Genomic DNA, 16677 nt, shown 5'->3' with positions numbered 1-16677 from the left:
GCAGAGCCAGGGTGAGAAGGTGGCAGAGCTTGGAGCAGAGCCGCTTCTCCCACAGAGATTGCCGTCAGTAATGTTGTGATGCTGATGGGACACAGCCCTGGGACTGATGCACCACTGCACACTGGCCTGAGGCATAGCCATTTAGAGTGTGGTGAACCCTGGGGGGAATGAAACTTAGGGGAAATGCTTAATGGGCATTTTCTACAGAATGTTTTTCTAAAAAATAAATGAAGTATAAGACCGAGTTCTCTCTTACGCCTTAAAGTGAATGCAGATACTGAGCTTTGCTTCCGTCTGTTCTTGTAGTGCCTCTTAGCAAGCCCTCTGCACTGAGAAGGCAAGGTTTTTCTGCTCTAGGCAAACATGCTCATTCAGATATATGATTCCCTTGCTCACTCTGGCTTTTTGTAAAGCCATACTCACATTTTCTTGGTAATTGGACAAGCCGAAGTATGTACCGGTGCAGAACAGTTAGGAATAAATTTGTGTAGGTCCCTCTGTTCTTCTAGTAGAAGTGCCATAGTTTGGATGCAGCCAGATTGTCTGTGGTGAGGTATTCTGTTCTGCCCATAAATTTGTTCTCTGAGGTTTTTTGATGTTTCCTAAAACCACTCCTAGGTAAAGTCGATAAATGAGCCAAACTTATTTCTGCTTTCCCAATGTGTTTCTGCTCATTACCCCTTTCGTAAGTCCTCATTTTCCAAAGAAATGCCCTTGTGTGATCTGCTCCACTGTACTCGGTCTTGCTGCTGGGTTTCATGTTTTAGACTGAGTCACAAGCTCACATACTTACATATAATGGAATTGAGGGGGGTGGCTGGATGAGGGGCAGTGAGGATTAGAGCAGACGGGTACATATCTGAGGGGACAGCCATCACTTAGCTTTAGCCTGTGGTTGCCTTCTGAGGATGTGGGCCTGGTGTGGCTGATCTTCCAATTTTTCATAAGAAGCCAGAAACTTAGATTTTTATGAGCAGGTCATTATTGTGTTGTCTCAACAAACATTATCTGTGGGCCAGGTAATTATCTGTAAGTTTGACAGTTTCAGTATCTATTCTAGACCTTTTCCATCCTACTCACCCAGTTACCCACTCATCAGACTGTGCCTCTTCAAAGTGCCCCAGGTCAGGGCTTTGTTTTTCTTGTCAAGCAATGCCTGACTCCTGCAAAAATGCTGATTGCTATTCTTGGTGTACTTCTCTTTCATCTGTCTTCCCTCACCACCTCCCCCATCCAATTCATCATCAAATCCTGTTGATTTTAATTCCCAAATAGATCTTGAATCTATTCTTCATCCCTCAGGAAACAATGGTTTAACCTTCCTAAAAATTATTGAAATTAAGAAGTTTCAGGGCTCATAACTTGAGATGTTTTGATCAGATTGAGATTTCTTGCTCCCTTGACTCTCCCTGAATGTTGAAACATAGATCACATACTTAACCTGCCACGTTAGTGACATCATTTTAACTAGAAGAATCTCATAGGGTATACACATTTATAACTGCCTACTGACGCTGTCTTTCCTGAGTATAGGATATCACAATTAAGATCATTAAGATTATTTGTAAGGCAATATTAAGAAAGTTGTTTGGGGAAAGTGTTTTCCAGTTACTGGAGAATTTAAAGTGAAATCTGACAAATGCTAATTTTCAGGCTGGAATTCTTTAAAATCTTCAAAATAAAACCCAAATGTAAATGACATTTTTGCTATTTGAAATAAATTGTCAACAAATACTTGATCTTCTGACATTCTGCCACCCCCTCCCAGTAAAAACAAAGAATTTGTCCTCCCCTACTCTTTCCCTGTTGAGCAAACCATACCTCAGTCCAGGCAGTTGCTGAAGCAGAAAAATCCAGAAATCCTTGATGTATTTTTTTTTTCCTTACCTTCCTTCTCTGTCTTCCCCACCCACCCCCCCATCCAACTTATTATCAAGTCCTATTGCTTTTACCTTTCAAATTGACCTTGAATCTTTTTATTTCCATTATTCTCTCCCTATGCCAAGTTACCATCATCTCTCAATTTGACCATTATAGTTGTCTTGTTAAATATCTCTACATTTCCTTTCATCCCCTCCTTCAGCTGTTCTCAGTAGTCAGAATAATCTTTTTAAAATGTAAAACTTAAAACCTTTAATACTTCCGATTGCACTTAAAATAAAATTCAGAAATCCATATGGGGTCCACTAAGCCTGTGTAATCTGGCCCTTGTCCATCCTTCCAGACTCATCTCACATATTCCCTGTTTTTACTGTGCTCCAGCCTCCTTTAGCCCTCTGACCTTTCCAAGCTTTTTTCCTGTTTGAAGACCATTCCCTCCGCTCATTCCTCTTCCTTCTACTCTTTGTCTGACTAAGTTATACACATTCTCCAGGCCTCAGATTAAATGTCACTCTTCCAAGGAAACCTTTCCTGACTCCATAATCTGTGTTAGGTTTCCTTCTTAGACACTTTCATTATACCTTATACTTTTCCTTCATGATACTTGACATGGTTACCGTAATTTGTAATTATTTATTTCTGTGTTGCTTGTCTAATGTTTTTCTTTCCCGTAACGTTCTACTCTCTCTCTTAACCCTCTAATCCCCTGTGAGCTCCCTAATAGACCTTATCTGTTTTGTTCCAACTGGATCCTCACTGAGTATCTAGAACACATTAGATCCTCAATAAGTATTTGTTGAACAAATTAAAGAATGAAGTTAATTGTGCTTCACATTCTAGTATTTTTCTTAGTTATCCTACGTCTTCACGTGAGTTGGATAGTTCTTTGGAGGATGCCAAGAGTATAATTTACAATATCATGGTGATAAATTACACCCTAAGAATGTTTAAAAACAGAAAGCTAACTTCTTTGTGTGATCCTAAGTAATACATCCCTCTTTGGTTAATGTTGATTATAACGACAGTTCTCTTTTTGGTTCTTTCATAGACGAAAAAGGCGTAACTTCAGTAAACAGGCCACAGAAATCTTGAATGAATACTTTTACTCACACCTCAGCAACCCCTACCCCAGTGAAGAAGCCAAAGAGGAGCTGGCCAAGAAGTGCAGCATCACAGTGTCACAGGTGCGACAGGACTCCATGGGTCTGTCTTGCTTCCCCGTTGATTATAGGAACCCTGTTTCCTCTTCAGGGCATTCTTATCAAATTTCATATCCAAATGTTTCATCATCAAAGAAGATATAAAGAAAATATAGATGTTTCCACATTTTTATGCAAGCTTTTAAAGCTTAGATAAGTTCTTTTAATCCTAAATGTCAAGGAATCAAGATAATCACCCTCTGCCCTAGTGGAAATCTATAGAAAAAACATAAACATGCCATGGGGAGAGACGTGGTTTTACACTTACGTGACTCTTCAGTACGGCATGTAGTTCTGCTTTCCTGATTTAGATGACTGGTCTAAGCTTCCACCAGTGAGAAAGCAATTTATTTGTTGCCAAAAGGAAATTTAATATAGCTCTATGGTGAAAGCTTTGAGGAATTCACCAAATCCTTTCTTGAAAACCATGCTATGATATTTGGGTCTCAACGATTTCTTTGCTTTCTTGTTATCCATTAAATAGAAGAATTAAGTTCATGCCTATCCCCGCTTTTTTTGTTTTTGTTGTTTTAAATGTCTGTTTGTAATAAATTGTGCCCCTGAAGTTAGCTGTCATCTTCTAACAAAAATACACTTAGTTTGAGGCAGATAGACTTGTATTTTAGATTGAGGGTTGGAGACAAATAATTAAACAAGCAACTGTACCTCCTTAAAAAATAAGTATATCCTATTGGAATTAGCTCTAAAATATAATTTATTTAATGCTCATATTGTTGTTTATAGATTGTCATTTGAATAACATTTCTTTATAGCATGCAAATGTGGTAATCACCAACCAGTTCTTGGAGGGGCACTTAAGGAAAAGCTGACCCTTTCCAGAAATTTCAATGGTCCCTAGAGGTCACATGACATAAATTTTAAAGTAGCCTCTAAATAAATACTCCTATATATTTGAAGTTCAAGATTCTAAAGATCCCCTTCACATTCCAGTGGAAGTTTCATATCAGTATTTTATTTTAATTTAATTTTAATTTATTTTTATTGAAGTATAGTTGATTTACAATGTCGTGCCAGTCTCTGCTGTACAGCAAACTAACTCAGTTATACACAGACATTCTTTTTTTTATATTCTTTTCCATTATGGTTTATCACAGGATATTGAATATAGTTCCCTGTGCTATATATATAGTAGGACCTTGCTGTTTATCCATCCTATATATAATAGTTTACATCTGCTAATCCCAAACTCCCAGTCCTTCTCTCCCCCACCCACCTCCTTGGCAACCACAAGTCTGTTCACTGTGTCTGTGAGTCTATTTCTGTTTTGTAGATAGGTTCATTTGTGCCATATTTTAGATCCCACATATAAGTGATATCATACGGTGTTTGTCTTTCTCTTTCTTTCTTTCTTTTTTTTTTCCCCCAATATTTATTTATTTATTTGGCTGCACCGGGTCTTACTTGTGGCACTTGGGATCTTCGTTGCCACATGCAGGGTCTTCGTTGCGGTACTCGGGATCTTTTAGTTGCAGCATGTGGACTCTAGTTCCCTGACCAGGGCTCAAACCCCGGGCCCCCTGCATTGGGAGTGCAGAGTCTTAGCCACTGGACCACCAGGGAAGTCCCTGTCTTTCTCTTTCTGACTTACTTCACTTAGTATGATAATCTCTAGTTGCATCCATGTTGCTGCAAATGGAATTATTTCATTCTTTTTTATGACTGAGTAGTATTCCATTGTATATATGTAGCACATCTTCTCTATTCATTCGTCAGTGGACATTTAGGTGGTTTCCATGTTTTGGCTATTGTGAATAGTGCTGCTGTGAACATAGAGGTGTGTGTATCTTTTTGAATTATACTTTTGTCCGGGTATATGCCCAGGAGTGGGATTGCTGGATCATATGGTAATTCTATTTTTAGTTTTCTGAGGAACCTCCACAATGTTTTCCATAGTGGCTGCATCATATCAGTATTTTAAGTCATTGTTATTTAAGGGAATATGGTCTGGGTTTGAGATGATTTTTAGCTCTTATTTTGGCATTACTTTCCATAGAACCTCCAGAGCAATCTTAGATTTATAATTAAGATTTCATTTGATAGTTATTGTCATTCCCTTATGATATAGTGGCATGTCTTGATTCCTTTCGCTCAGTTTGAAATGGAATATAATTGATTTGGGCTACCAGTTTATGAAGACATATACTATATAAAGCATTACTACCACAAGCACCTACTGTGTAGCACTGGGAACTATATTTAATATCTTGTAATAAGCTATAATGGAAAAGAATCTGAAAAAGAACATATAAATCAACTATACTTCAATTAATACAAAACCCACATAGATCAGGAAAAAAAAAATCACTGTCTACGCTATGTAGTACTCACTGCCACTTGAAATACTAAGGAACAGTATAATATGCTGGGTCAGATAGGGAAGATGAAATTTAAAGTATATTCACTTCAAGTGGGTGTTTTCTGGTGTGAGTATTTCCCCTGAACATTAGTGAAAGGATTGGGCTTGTACTGAACACCAGCTGATGATGCCAAGTCTAGTTTTCCTGCTCTCACAAGAGCTCTCTGACTTAGAATTCAGATATTTGCGGGTCCAGTTTAAATTAAGGTGTTTCATGCTTCCGCTCCTTTTCTTGCTTTTCTTTTTTACTTCTATAACATATTCACCATTGGAGAATAACACAGATTATATACATTTTTTGAAAATCAATATAATCCTAGTTTTTCATTGGGTGTACTAGCATCTTGTGTGTGTGATGTAGGATTTGATAACACATGCTTGTGTAATGAGTGAGAGAAGTTTCCTTCTGACTATTCTGAACTAGGGAGGCTTTGCTGTACTTCTAAAATAGGCTAGGATCCTATTTACAGATTTTTAAAAAATAGTAAATTGCTATGTTCATTTCACTGGTTTTCTATAGAAAAATAGCTTTGTTCATTTTGGAAATTTTTTAGTAATTGCTTGAGATAGAAATAATATAGACATAGACATATTTCTCTGTCTAAAAAGCAGACTTTATGACCTTCTTTTCTCCCACATCAGCCTTTCAAGTGGAGAATTTCAGCAATCAGTGTAAGATTCAATGTAAATTGTGACAGTTTCCTCTCCTTTGTACCTTTTTCATGCTTAAAAATGTTATTTCCCCTCAACCATTCCCTTTTCCCTCACATCTCTGACTTGAAAGCAATAGTGAAAATTTTCACTATTAAAGACATCAGTTGCTAGCCCTTTTTTTTTTTTTTTTTTTTTTTTGCCACACTGCGCAGCATGCAGTGTCTCTGTTCCCTGACCAGGGATTGAACCTGTGCCCCCTGCAGTGGAAGTGCAGAGTCCTAACCACTGGACCTCCAGGGAAGTTGAGTTGCTAGCCTTTTAAATTAGTATCTTTCTTTTGCTTTTTAATTTTATTTTTATTTATTGATTTGAATTGTATTTTATTATTTTTATACAGCAGGCTCTCATTAGTTATCCATTTTATACATATTGGTGTATATATGTAAATCCCAATCTCCCAATTCATCCCACCACCACCACCACCACCCCTTTCCCCCCTTTAATTAGTATCCTTTTGTTTAAATTGTTTAGAAGTGAAAGCAGAGAATATTCCAGACCTGACAGGTGAACTAATTTCTAAATAGAAAAAACAGTGTTTTAAATATACATCATACTAAAATACAATAAAATTTAGAATTCAGAAGTTGTTCATGGGACTTCCCTGGTGGCGCAGTGGTTAAGAATCTGCCTGCCAAAGCAGGGGACACAGGTTTGAGCCCTGGTCCAGGAAGATCCCACATGCCGCGGAGCAACTAAGCCTGTGCACCACGACTACTGAGCCTGCGCTCCAGAGTCCACGATCCACAACTACAGAGCCCACGTGCCACAACAACTGAAGCCCACGCACCTAGAGCCCATGCTCCGCAACAAGAGAAGCCACTGCAATGAGAAGCCTGTGCACTACAACGAAGAACAGCCCCTGCTAACCACTACTAGAGAAAGTCCGTGTGCAGCAACGAAGACCCACCACAGCCAAAAATAAATAAATAAATTCATTTTAAAAAAAGAAACTGCTGAGAAAAAGAATAATTAAAAAGAAAGTTGTTCCTATACAAAGCTAACTTTAAAATATTGAAATCTGGGAGAGGAACCAACATGGCGGAGTACAAGGATGTGCTCTCACTCCCTCTTGCGAGAACACCAGAATCACAACTAGCTGCTGGACAATCATCGACAGGAAGACACTGGAACTCACCAAAAAAGATACCCCACATCCAAAGACAAAGGAGGAGCCACAATGAGACGGTAGGAGGGGCGCAATCACAGTAAAATCAAATCCCATAACTGCTGGGTGGGTGACTCACAGACTGGAGAACACTTAGACCACAGAAGTCCACCTACTGGACTGAAGGTTCTGAGCCCCACGTCAGGCTTCCCAACCTGGGGATCTGGCAACGGGAGAAGGAATTCCTAGAGAAACAGACTTTGAAGCCTAGTGGGAATTGATTGCAGGACTTTGACAGGACTGGGGGAAACAGAGACTCCACTCTTGGAGGGCACACACAAAGTAGTGTGCGCATCGGGACCCAGGGGAAGGAGCAGTGACCCCAGGGGAAACTGAACCTGACCTACCTGCTAGTGTTAGAGGGTCTCCTGCAGAGGCGGGGGGTGGCTGTGTCTCACCGTGGGGACAAGGACACTGCAGAAGTTCTGGGAGGTACTCCTTGGCGTGAGCCCTCCCAGAGTCTGTCATTAGCCTCACCAAAGAGCCCAGGTAGGCTCCAGTGTTGGATTGCCTCAGGCCAAACAACCAGCAGGGAGGGAACCCAGCCCCACCCATCAATAGTCAAGCAGATTAAACTTTCTTTTTTTTTTTTTTTTTTTTTTATAAATTTATTTATTTATTTATTTATTTATGGCTGTGTTGGGTCTTCGTTTCTGTGCGAGGGCTTTCTCTAGTTGCGGCGAGCGGGGGCCACTCTTCATCGCAGCGCGCGGGCCTTTCACTGTCGCGGCCTCTCTTGTTGCAGAGCACAGGCTCCAGACGCGCAGGCTCAGTAGTTGTGGCTCACGGGCCTAGTCGCTCCGTGGCATGTGGGATCCTCCCAGACCAGGGCTCGAACCCGTGTCCCCTGCATTGGCAGGCAGATTCTCAACCACTGCGCCACCAGGGAAGCCCCAAGCAGATTAAACTTTTACTGAGCTCTGCCCACCAGAACAACAGTCAGCTCTACCCACCACCAGTCCCTCCCATCAGGAAACTTACACAAGCCTCTTAGATAGCCTCATCCACCAGAGGGCAGACAGCAGAAGCAAGAAGAACTACAGTCCTGCAGCCTGTGGAACAGAAACCACATTGACAGAAAGATAGACAAGATGAAAAGGCAGAGGGCTATGTACCACATGGAGGAACAAGATAAAACCCCAGAAAAACAACTAAATGAAGTGGAGATAGGCAACCTTCCAGAAAAAGAATTCAGAATAATGATAGTGAAGATGATCCAGGACCTTGGAAAACGAATGGAGGCAAAGATCAAGAAGATGCAAGAAATGTTTAACAAAGACCTAGAAGAATTAAAGAACAAACAAACAGAGATGAACAATACAATAACTGAAATGAAAACTACATTAGAAGGAATCAATAGCAGAATAACTGAAGCAGAAGAACGGATAAGTGACCTGGAAGACAGAATGGTGGAATTCACTGCTGCAGAACAGACTAAAGAAAAAAGAATGAAAAGAAATGAAGACAGCCTAAGAGATCTATGGGACAACATTAAACACAACATTTGCATTATAAGGGTCACAGAAGGAGAAGAGAGAGAGAAAGGACCCGAGAAAATATTTGAAGAGATTATAGTCGAAAACTTCCCTAACATGGGAAAGGAAATAGCCACCCAAGTCCAGGAAGCACAGCGAGCCCCATACAGGATAAACCCAAGGAGAAACACGCCGAGACACATAGTAATCAAATTGGCAAAAATTAAAGACAAAGAAAAATTATTGAAAGCAGTAAGGGAAAAACGACAAATAACATACAAGGGAAGTCCCATAAGGTTAACAGCTGATTTCTCAGCAGAAACTCTACAAGCCAGAAGGGAGTGGCATGATATACTTAAAGAGATGAAAGGGAAGAACCTACAGCCAAGATTACTCTACCCGGCAAGGATCTCATTCAGATTCCATGGAGAAATCAAAAGCTTTACAGACAAGCAAAAGCTAAGAGAATACAGCACCACCAAACCAGCTCTACAACAAACGCTTAAAGAACTTCTCTAAGTGGGAAACACAAGAGAAGAAAAGGACCTACAAAAACAAACCCAAAACAATTAAGAAAGTGGTCATAGGAACATACATATCAATAATTACCTTAAATGTGAATGGATTAAATGCTCCAACTGAAAAGACACAGGCTTGCTGAATGGATACAAAAACAAGACCCATATATATGCTGTCTGCAAGAGATCCACTTCAGAACTAGAGTCACATACAGACTGAAAGTGAGGGGATGGAAAAAGATATTCCATGCAAATGGAAATCAAAAGAAAGCTGGAATAACAATACTCATATCAGATAAAATAGACTTTAAAATAAAGAATGTTACAAGAGAAAAGGAAGGACACTACATAATGACCAAGGGATCAATCCAAGAAGAAGATATAACAATTGTAAATATATATGCACCCAACATAGGAGCACCTCAATACATAAGGCAACTGCTAACAGCTGTAAAAGAGGAAATCGACAGTAACACAATAATAGTGGGGGACTTTAACACCTCACTTACACCAATGGACAGATCATCCAAAATTAAAATAAATAAGGAAACAGAAGCTTTAAATGACACAGTAGACCAGATAGATTTAATTGATATTTATAGGACATTCCATCCAAAAACAGCAGATTACACTTTCTTCTCAAGTGCGCACGGAACATTCTCCAGGATAGATCACATCTTGGGTCACAAATCAAGCCTCAGTAAATTTAAGAAAATTGAAATCATATCAAGCATCTTTTCTGGCCACAATGCAATGAGATTAGAAATGAAATACAGGGAAAAAACCGTAAAAAACACAAACACATGGAGGCTAAAAAATACGTTACTAAATAACCAGGAGATCACTGAAGAAATCAAAGAGGAAATCAAAAAATACCGAGACAAATGACAATGAAAACACGATGATCCAAAACCTATGGGATGCAGCAAAAGCAGTTCTAATAGGGAAGTTTATAGCTATACAAGCCTACCTCAAGAAACAAGAAAAATCTCAAATAAACAATCTAACCTTACACCTAAAGGAACTAGAGAAAGAAGAACAAACAAAACCCAAAGTTAGCAGAAGGAAAGAAATCATAAAGATCAGAACAGAAATAAATAAATAGAAACAAAGAAAACAATAGCAAAGATCAGTAAAACTAAAAGCTGGTTCTTTGAGAAGATAAACAAAATTGATAAACCATTAGCCAGACTCATCAAGAAAAAGAGGGAGAGGACTCAAATCAATAAAATTAGAAATGAAAAAGAAGAAGTTACAACAGACACCGCAGAAATACAAAGCATCCTAAGAGACTACTACAAGCAACTCTATGCCAATAAAATGGACAACCTGGAAGAAATGGACAAATTCTTAGAAAGGTGTAACCTTTCAACACTGAACCAGGAAGAAATAGAAAATATGAACAGACCAATCACAAGTAATGAAATTGAAACTGTTATTAAACACCTTCCAACAAACAAAAGTCCAGGACCAGATGGCTTCACAGGTGAATTCTATCAAACATTTAGAGAAGAGCTAACACCCATCCTTCTCAAACTCTTCCAAAAAATTGCAGAGGAAGGAACACTCTCAAATTCATTCTGTGAGGCCACCATCACCCTGATACCAAAACCAGACAAAGATACTCCAAAAAAAGAAAACTACAGACCAATATCACTGATGAATATAGTTGCAAAAATCCTCAACAAAATACTAGCAAACAGAATCCAACAACACATTAAAAGGATCATACACCATGATCAAGTGGGATTTATCCCAGGGATGCAAGGATTCTTCAATATAGGCAAATCAATCAATGTGATACACCATATTAACAAATTGAAGAAGAAAAACCATACGATCATCTCAATAGATGCAGAAAAAGCTTTTGACAAAATTCAACACCCATTTATGATAAAAACTCTCCAGAAAGTGGGCATAGCGGGAACCTACCTCAACATAATAGAGGCCATATACGACAAACTCACAGCAATCATTGCTCTCAATGGTGAAAAACTGAAAGCATTTCCTCTAAGATCAGGAACAAGACAAGGATGTCCACTGTCACCACTATTATTCAACATAGTTTTGGAAGTCCTAGCCACGACAATCAGAGAAGAAAAAGAAATAAAAGGAATACAAATTGGAAAAGAAGAAGTAAAACTGTCACTGTTTGCAGATGACATGATACTATACATAGAGAATTCTAAAAATGCCACCAGAAAACTACTAGAGCTAATGAATGAATTTGGTAAAGTAGCAGGATACAAAATTAATGCACAGAGATCTCTTGCATTCCTATACACTAATGATGAAAAATCTGAAAGAGAAATTAAGGTAACACTCCCATTTACCATTGCAACAAAAAGAATAAAATACCTAGGAATAAACCTACCTAGGGGGACAAAAGACCTGTATGCAGAAAACTATAAGACAATGATGAAAGAAATTAAAGATGATACCAACAGATGGAGAGATATACCATGTTCTTGGATTGGAAGAATCAACATTGTGAAAATGACTATACTCCCCAAAGCAATCTACAGATTCAATGCAATCCCTATCAAATTACCAATGTCATTTTTTACGGAACTAGAACAAAAAATCTTAAAATTTTTATAGAGACACAAAAGACCCCGAATAGCCAAAGCAGTCTTGAGGGAAAAAAACGGAGCTGGAGGAATCAGACTCCCTGACTTCAGACTATACTACAAAGCTACAGTAATCAAGACAATATGGTACTGGCACAAAAACAGAAACATAGGTCAATGGAACAAGATAGAAAAACCCAGAGATAAACCCATGCACCTATGGTCAACTAATCTATGACAAAGGAGGGAAGGATATACAATGGAGAAAAGACAGTCTCTTCAATAAGTGGTGCTGGGAAAACTGGACAGCTACATGTAAAAGAATGAAATTAGAACACTCTCTAACAGCACACACAAAAATAAACTCAAAATGGATTCAAGACCTAAATGTAAGACTGGACACTATAAAACTCTTAGAGGAAAACATAGGAAGAAAACTCTTTGACATAAATCACAGCAAGATCTTTTTTGATCCACCTCCTAGAGTAATGGAAATAAAAACAAAAATAAACAAATAGGACCTAATGGAACTTAAAAGCTTTTCACAGCAAAGGAAACCATAAAGAAGATGAAAAGACAACCCTCAGAATGGGAGAAAATATTTGCAAACGAATCAATGGGCAAAGGATTAATCTCCAAAATATATAAACAGCTCAGGCAGCTCAATATTAAAGAAACAAACAACCCAATGCAAAAATTGGCAAAAGACCTAAATAGAGATTTCTCCAAAGAAGACATACAGATGGCCAAGAAGCATATGAAAAGCTGCTCAACATCACTAATTATTAGAGAAACGCAAATCAAAACTACAATGAAGTATCACCTCACACCAGTTAGAATGGGCATCATCAGAAAATCTGCAAACAACAAATGCTGGAGAGGGTGTGGAGAAAAGGGAACCCTCTTGCACTGTTGGTGGGAATGTAAATTGATACAAGCACTGTGGAGAACAGTATGGAGGATCCTTAAAAAACTAAAAATAGAATTACCATATGATCCAGCAATCCCACTACTGGGCATATACCCAGAGAAAACCGTAATTCAAAAAGACACATGCACCCCAATGTTCATTGCAGCAGTATTTACAATAACCAGGTCATGGAAGCAACCTAAATGCCCATCGACAGACAAATGGATAAAGAAGATGTGGTACATATATACAATGGAATATTACTCAGCCATAAAAAGGAATGAAATTGAGTTATTTGTAGTGAGGTGGATGGAGTTAGAGTCTGTCATACAGAGTGAAGTAAGTCAGAAAGAGAAAAACAAATACAGTATGCTAACACATATATATGGAATCTAAGAAAAAAAAAAAGGTCATGAAGAACCTAGTGGCAAGACGGGAATAAAGACACAGACCTACTAGAGAACGGACTTGAGGATATGGGGAGGGGGAAGGGTAAGATGTGACAAAGTGAGAGAGTGGCATGGACATATATGCAGTGCCAAATGTAAAATAGATAGCTAGTGGGAAGCAGCTGCATAGCACAGGGAGATCAGCTCTGTGCTTTGTGACCACCTAGAGGGGTGGGATAGGGAGGGAGATGCAAGAGGGAAGAGATATGGGAACATATGTATGTGTATAACTGATTCACTTTGTTATAAAGCGGAAACTAACACACCATTGTAAAGCAATTATACTCCAATAAAGATGTTAAAAAAAAAAAAGGAACGAAATTGGGTCATTTGTAGAGATGTGGATGGATCTAGACACTGTCATACAGAGTGAAATAAGAAAGAGAAAAACAAATATCGTATATTAACGCATGTATGTGGAACCTAGAGAAATGGTACAGATGAAATGGTTTGCAGGGCAGAAGTTGGGACACAGATGTAGAGAACAAACGTATGGACACCAAGGGGAGAAAACCACAAGGGCGTGGGGATGGTGGTGTGCTGAATTGGGCGATTGGGATTGACATGTATACGCCGATGTGTATAAAATTGATGATTAATAAGAACCTGCTGTATAAATAAATAAATAAAATTCAAAAATTAAAAAAAAAAATTACCAAGGCCGACAAAGCAGGGAAGTAAAAGCATCTCTTCTTGCAAAAAAAAAAATTGAAACCCACTGATAACAGGCAACTATAGCAATACTATTTTTGCTAGATTTAAAGTATACAAAATTGATTTATTGTTTATTGCTTGAAATACTTAAAATACTGTTTAAAATACTTAATAATTAGGAATAAGTAAGGAATTTTCAGAAGAAAATGTTAGGAAATATTTTTAGTAGTTTGAGAATAGTCTTTATAAAAACAAAATGTGTAAACAACAAAGGAAAAGGTTGATAAATTCAGTGGTAGGACGTTTATCAAAGTACTTAATAAAGACTGTGAAACATCAACATGATGCAACCATTTTAGTAAAGATTGGGTCAGGCAAGAATTATCAATAGAGGGACTTCCCTGGTGGCGCAGTGGTTAAGAATCCTCCTTCCAATGCAAGGACACGGGTTTGATCCCTGGTCTGGGAAGATCCCACATGCCGCAGAGCAACTAAGCCTGTGTGCCACAACTACTGAAGCCCGCACACCTAGAGCCACGCTCCGCAACGAAGAGTAGCCCCTGTTCGACGCAACTAGAGAAAACCCGCGTGCAGCAACGAAGACCCAACGCAGCCATAAATCAATCAATCAATCAATAAATAAAACACTAAGAGTCGTTTCATATTTTTTTAAAAAAGAATTATCAATAGATATTAAATCTAGGAGGATATCTGTATGAAGAACATGGTCTTAAAGTATCTCTCCATAGGCCCTTTATTTGTTGCAAGGGATACTTTTTTAGAAAGGCAATTATAGAGTGGAGAAATGGAATAAAACCCTGACCAGGTGATTAGATGATTCTAATGATTAGATGATTCATCACCAAAGAGGGGCAAATGGACATTGTGTGTAGTATTTTGCCCTGGAATGTAACCTGAATGGAATCACTAGAAGACATCAGACAAACCCATAATGACGAATGTTCTATTAGGAAAAAAACATGGGGAGGGAGCAGTATTCTTTACAAATGTCAAAGAAAGGCCATGGAAATGTTCTAAATTTAAAGAGGCTAAAGACACATGACATGTAAATGCTATGCTCGACCCTAGACTGGATCCTCTACTGGAGGGCAGAATGCCATAAAAGAATTATTGGCTTAAATTTACTAAAGTAAATTGTAATTTGTAACTGTACTGTGGTTATATAAGAGAATATCTCTAGTCCTAAGAAATACACACTGACTTACTTAGGGGTAAAGGGCCATGGTGTATATAATTTACCCTCAAATTGTTCAGGAAAAGAAAGTGTGTTTATATATATGTGTGTGTGTATATATATGTGTATATATAAACACATACATACAGACATACACACACACAGAGCAAGTGCGTGTGTTTGAGTACACAAAAATGATAAAATGAATGGGGCAAAATGTTAGTAACAGGTGAATCTGGGTAAAGGGCACACTTACATGTTCTTTACACTATTTTTATTCTTGCAACTTTTTTTGCAAGTTTGAAATTATTTCAGATAAAACCTTTTTAAAATGTGAAGACAGGCCACAAACTGTAAGAAGATATTTGTAAGTGTATAAGCAAGACAATTAAAATGCAAAAAAAAAAAAAAATATATATATATATAGGGAATATATATAGGGAACTCCTATAAATTAATAAGAAAAAGACAAAACCCATTTGAAAAATAGGCAAAAAACACAAACAAGGATTTCATAGAAGAAGAAATATAAATGGTCACTTATATGAAAAGATCCTTCTTATTAGTTATCAGGAAAATGTGATTTTAAAACTGCAATAAAATAACATTTACATTTACTGGTTTGGCAAAAAATCGTAAGACTGACCATACAAACTCTGCACATTGTTGGTAAGAATATACAGCAGTAGGAACCCTTAAATATCATTGGTAGGAATGTAAATTGGTATAGGCACTTTGGAAAACTTTTGGCATTATCTTATAAATTTGAATATACACATATCATCCAATCCATGATTTCATCTTTAGTTGAAATTGCCCTAGGAAACCTCTTGTCTGTGTTTATTAGGAGACATGTAAAAGCATTAATAGTAACACAGTTTGAAATGGCAAAAAACTTGATATAAGCCAGTTTTCCAGTTCATTGACTGGAGAAGTGGGTAAATCCATTGTGGTATAATCCTACAATGGATTACTATATAGCAGTGAAAAAAGAATGATCTACAGCCACACACATCAATTTGTGTGAATTCTAATATTGAGTGAAAAATGCCAATTTTTCAGAATGCAGAACGTATATATTATGATATCATTTTCATAAAGTTAAAAACCAAGCAAACAGCATATTATTTAGGGGACACATATATATGGTTAAATATAAAGAAAGGGAATGATAAAAAAATATTCAGTTAATTAGAATGGGATTAGAAAGAGATATTCAAGGAGTTTTAGTGGTATTGTTGGCAGTGTATTTATTGAGTGGAGGATTTACAGAGGTTAATTTAATTTTTATGCATTATAAACCTACATATATAAGCCTAGGAAGTCATATGTGAATTATTAAATCTAAATAAGAGAAGTTTTTAAAGAATAATTCCATTCATTTGTTAACAAAAAATTTATTGTAATACCTATTATGTGTCAGATACTGTGCTAGGGATGGAAGAGACATCTGTGAACTTAACAGGCTGAACCCCCTGGCCTACCTGATAGAATTGTGTACATCTGTCACCAAAAGCTACATATAAGAATATCCTTAGCAGCAGTATAATAGCCAAACTAGAAACAATGG

At 37.8% G+C, this 16677-nt stretch overlaps 1 protein-coding gene across 7 annotated transcripts in view; it reads left to right on the top strand.

Annotated features, from left to right (window-relative positions):
* The window catches only part of PBX3 (PBX homeobox 3), a 224580-nt gene that overhangs the window by 172313 nt on the left and 35590 nt on the right, over nucleotides 1–16677 (top strand). For all 7 annotated transcript variants that reach the window (XM_082467814.1, XM_082467808.1, XM_082467812.1 and 4 more), the window contains one exon: nucleotides 2930–3065. In XM_082467814.1, the coding sequence (XP_082323940.1) occupies nucleotides 2930–3065 (136 nt within the window). The remainder of the gene's footprint in view (nucleotides 1–2929; nucleotides 3066–16677) is intronic.

Source organism: Balaenoptera physalus, assembly GCF_965194825.1.
Source record: "Balaenoptera physalus genome assembly, chromosome: 7".
Classification (NCBI taxonomy): Eukaryota; Metazoa; Chordata; class Mammalia; order Artiodactyla; family Balaenopteridae; genus Balaenoptera; species Balaenoptera physalus.
This window is presented reverse-complemented; position numbering and strand designations above follow the sequence as displayed.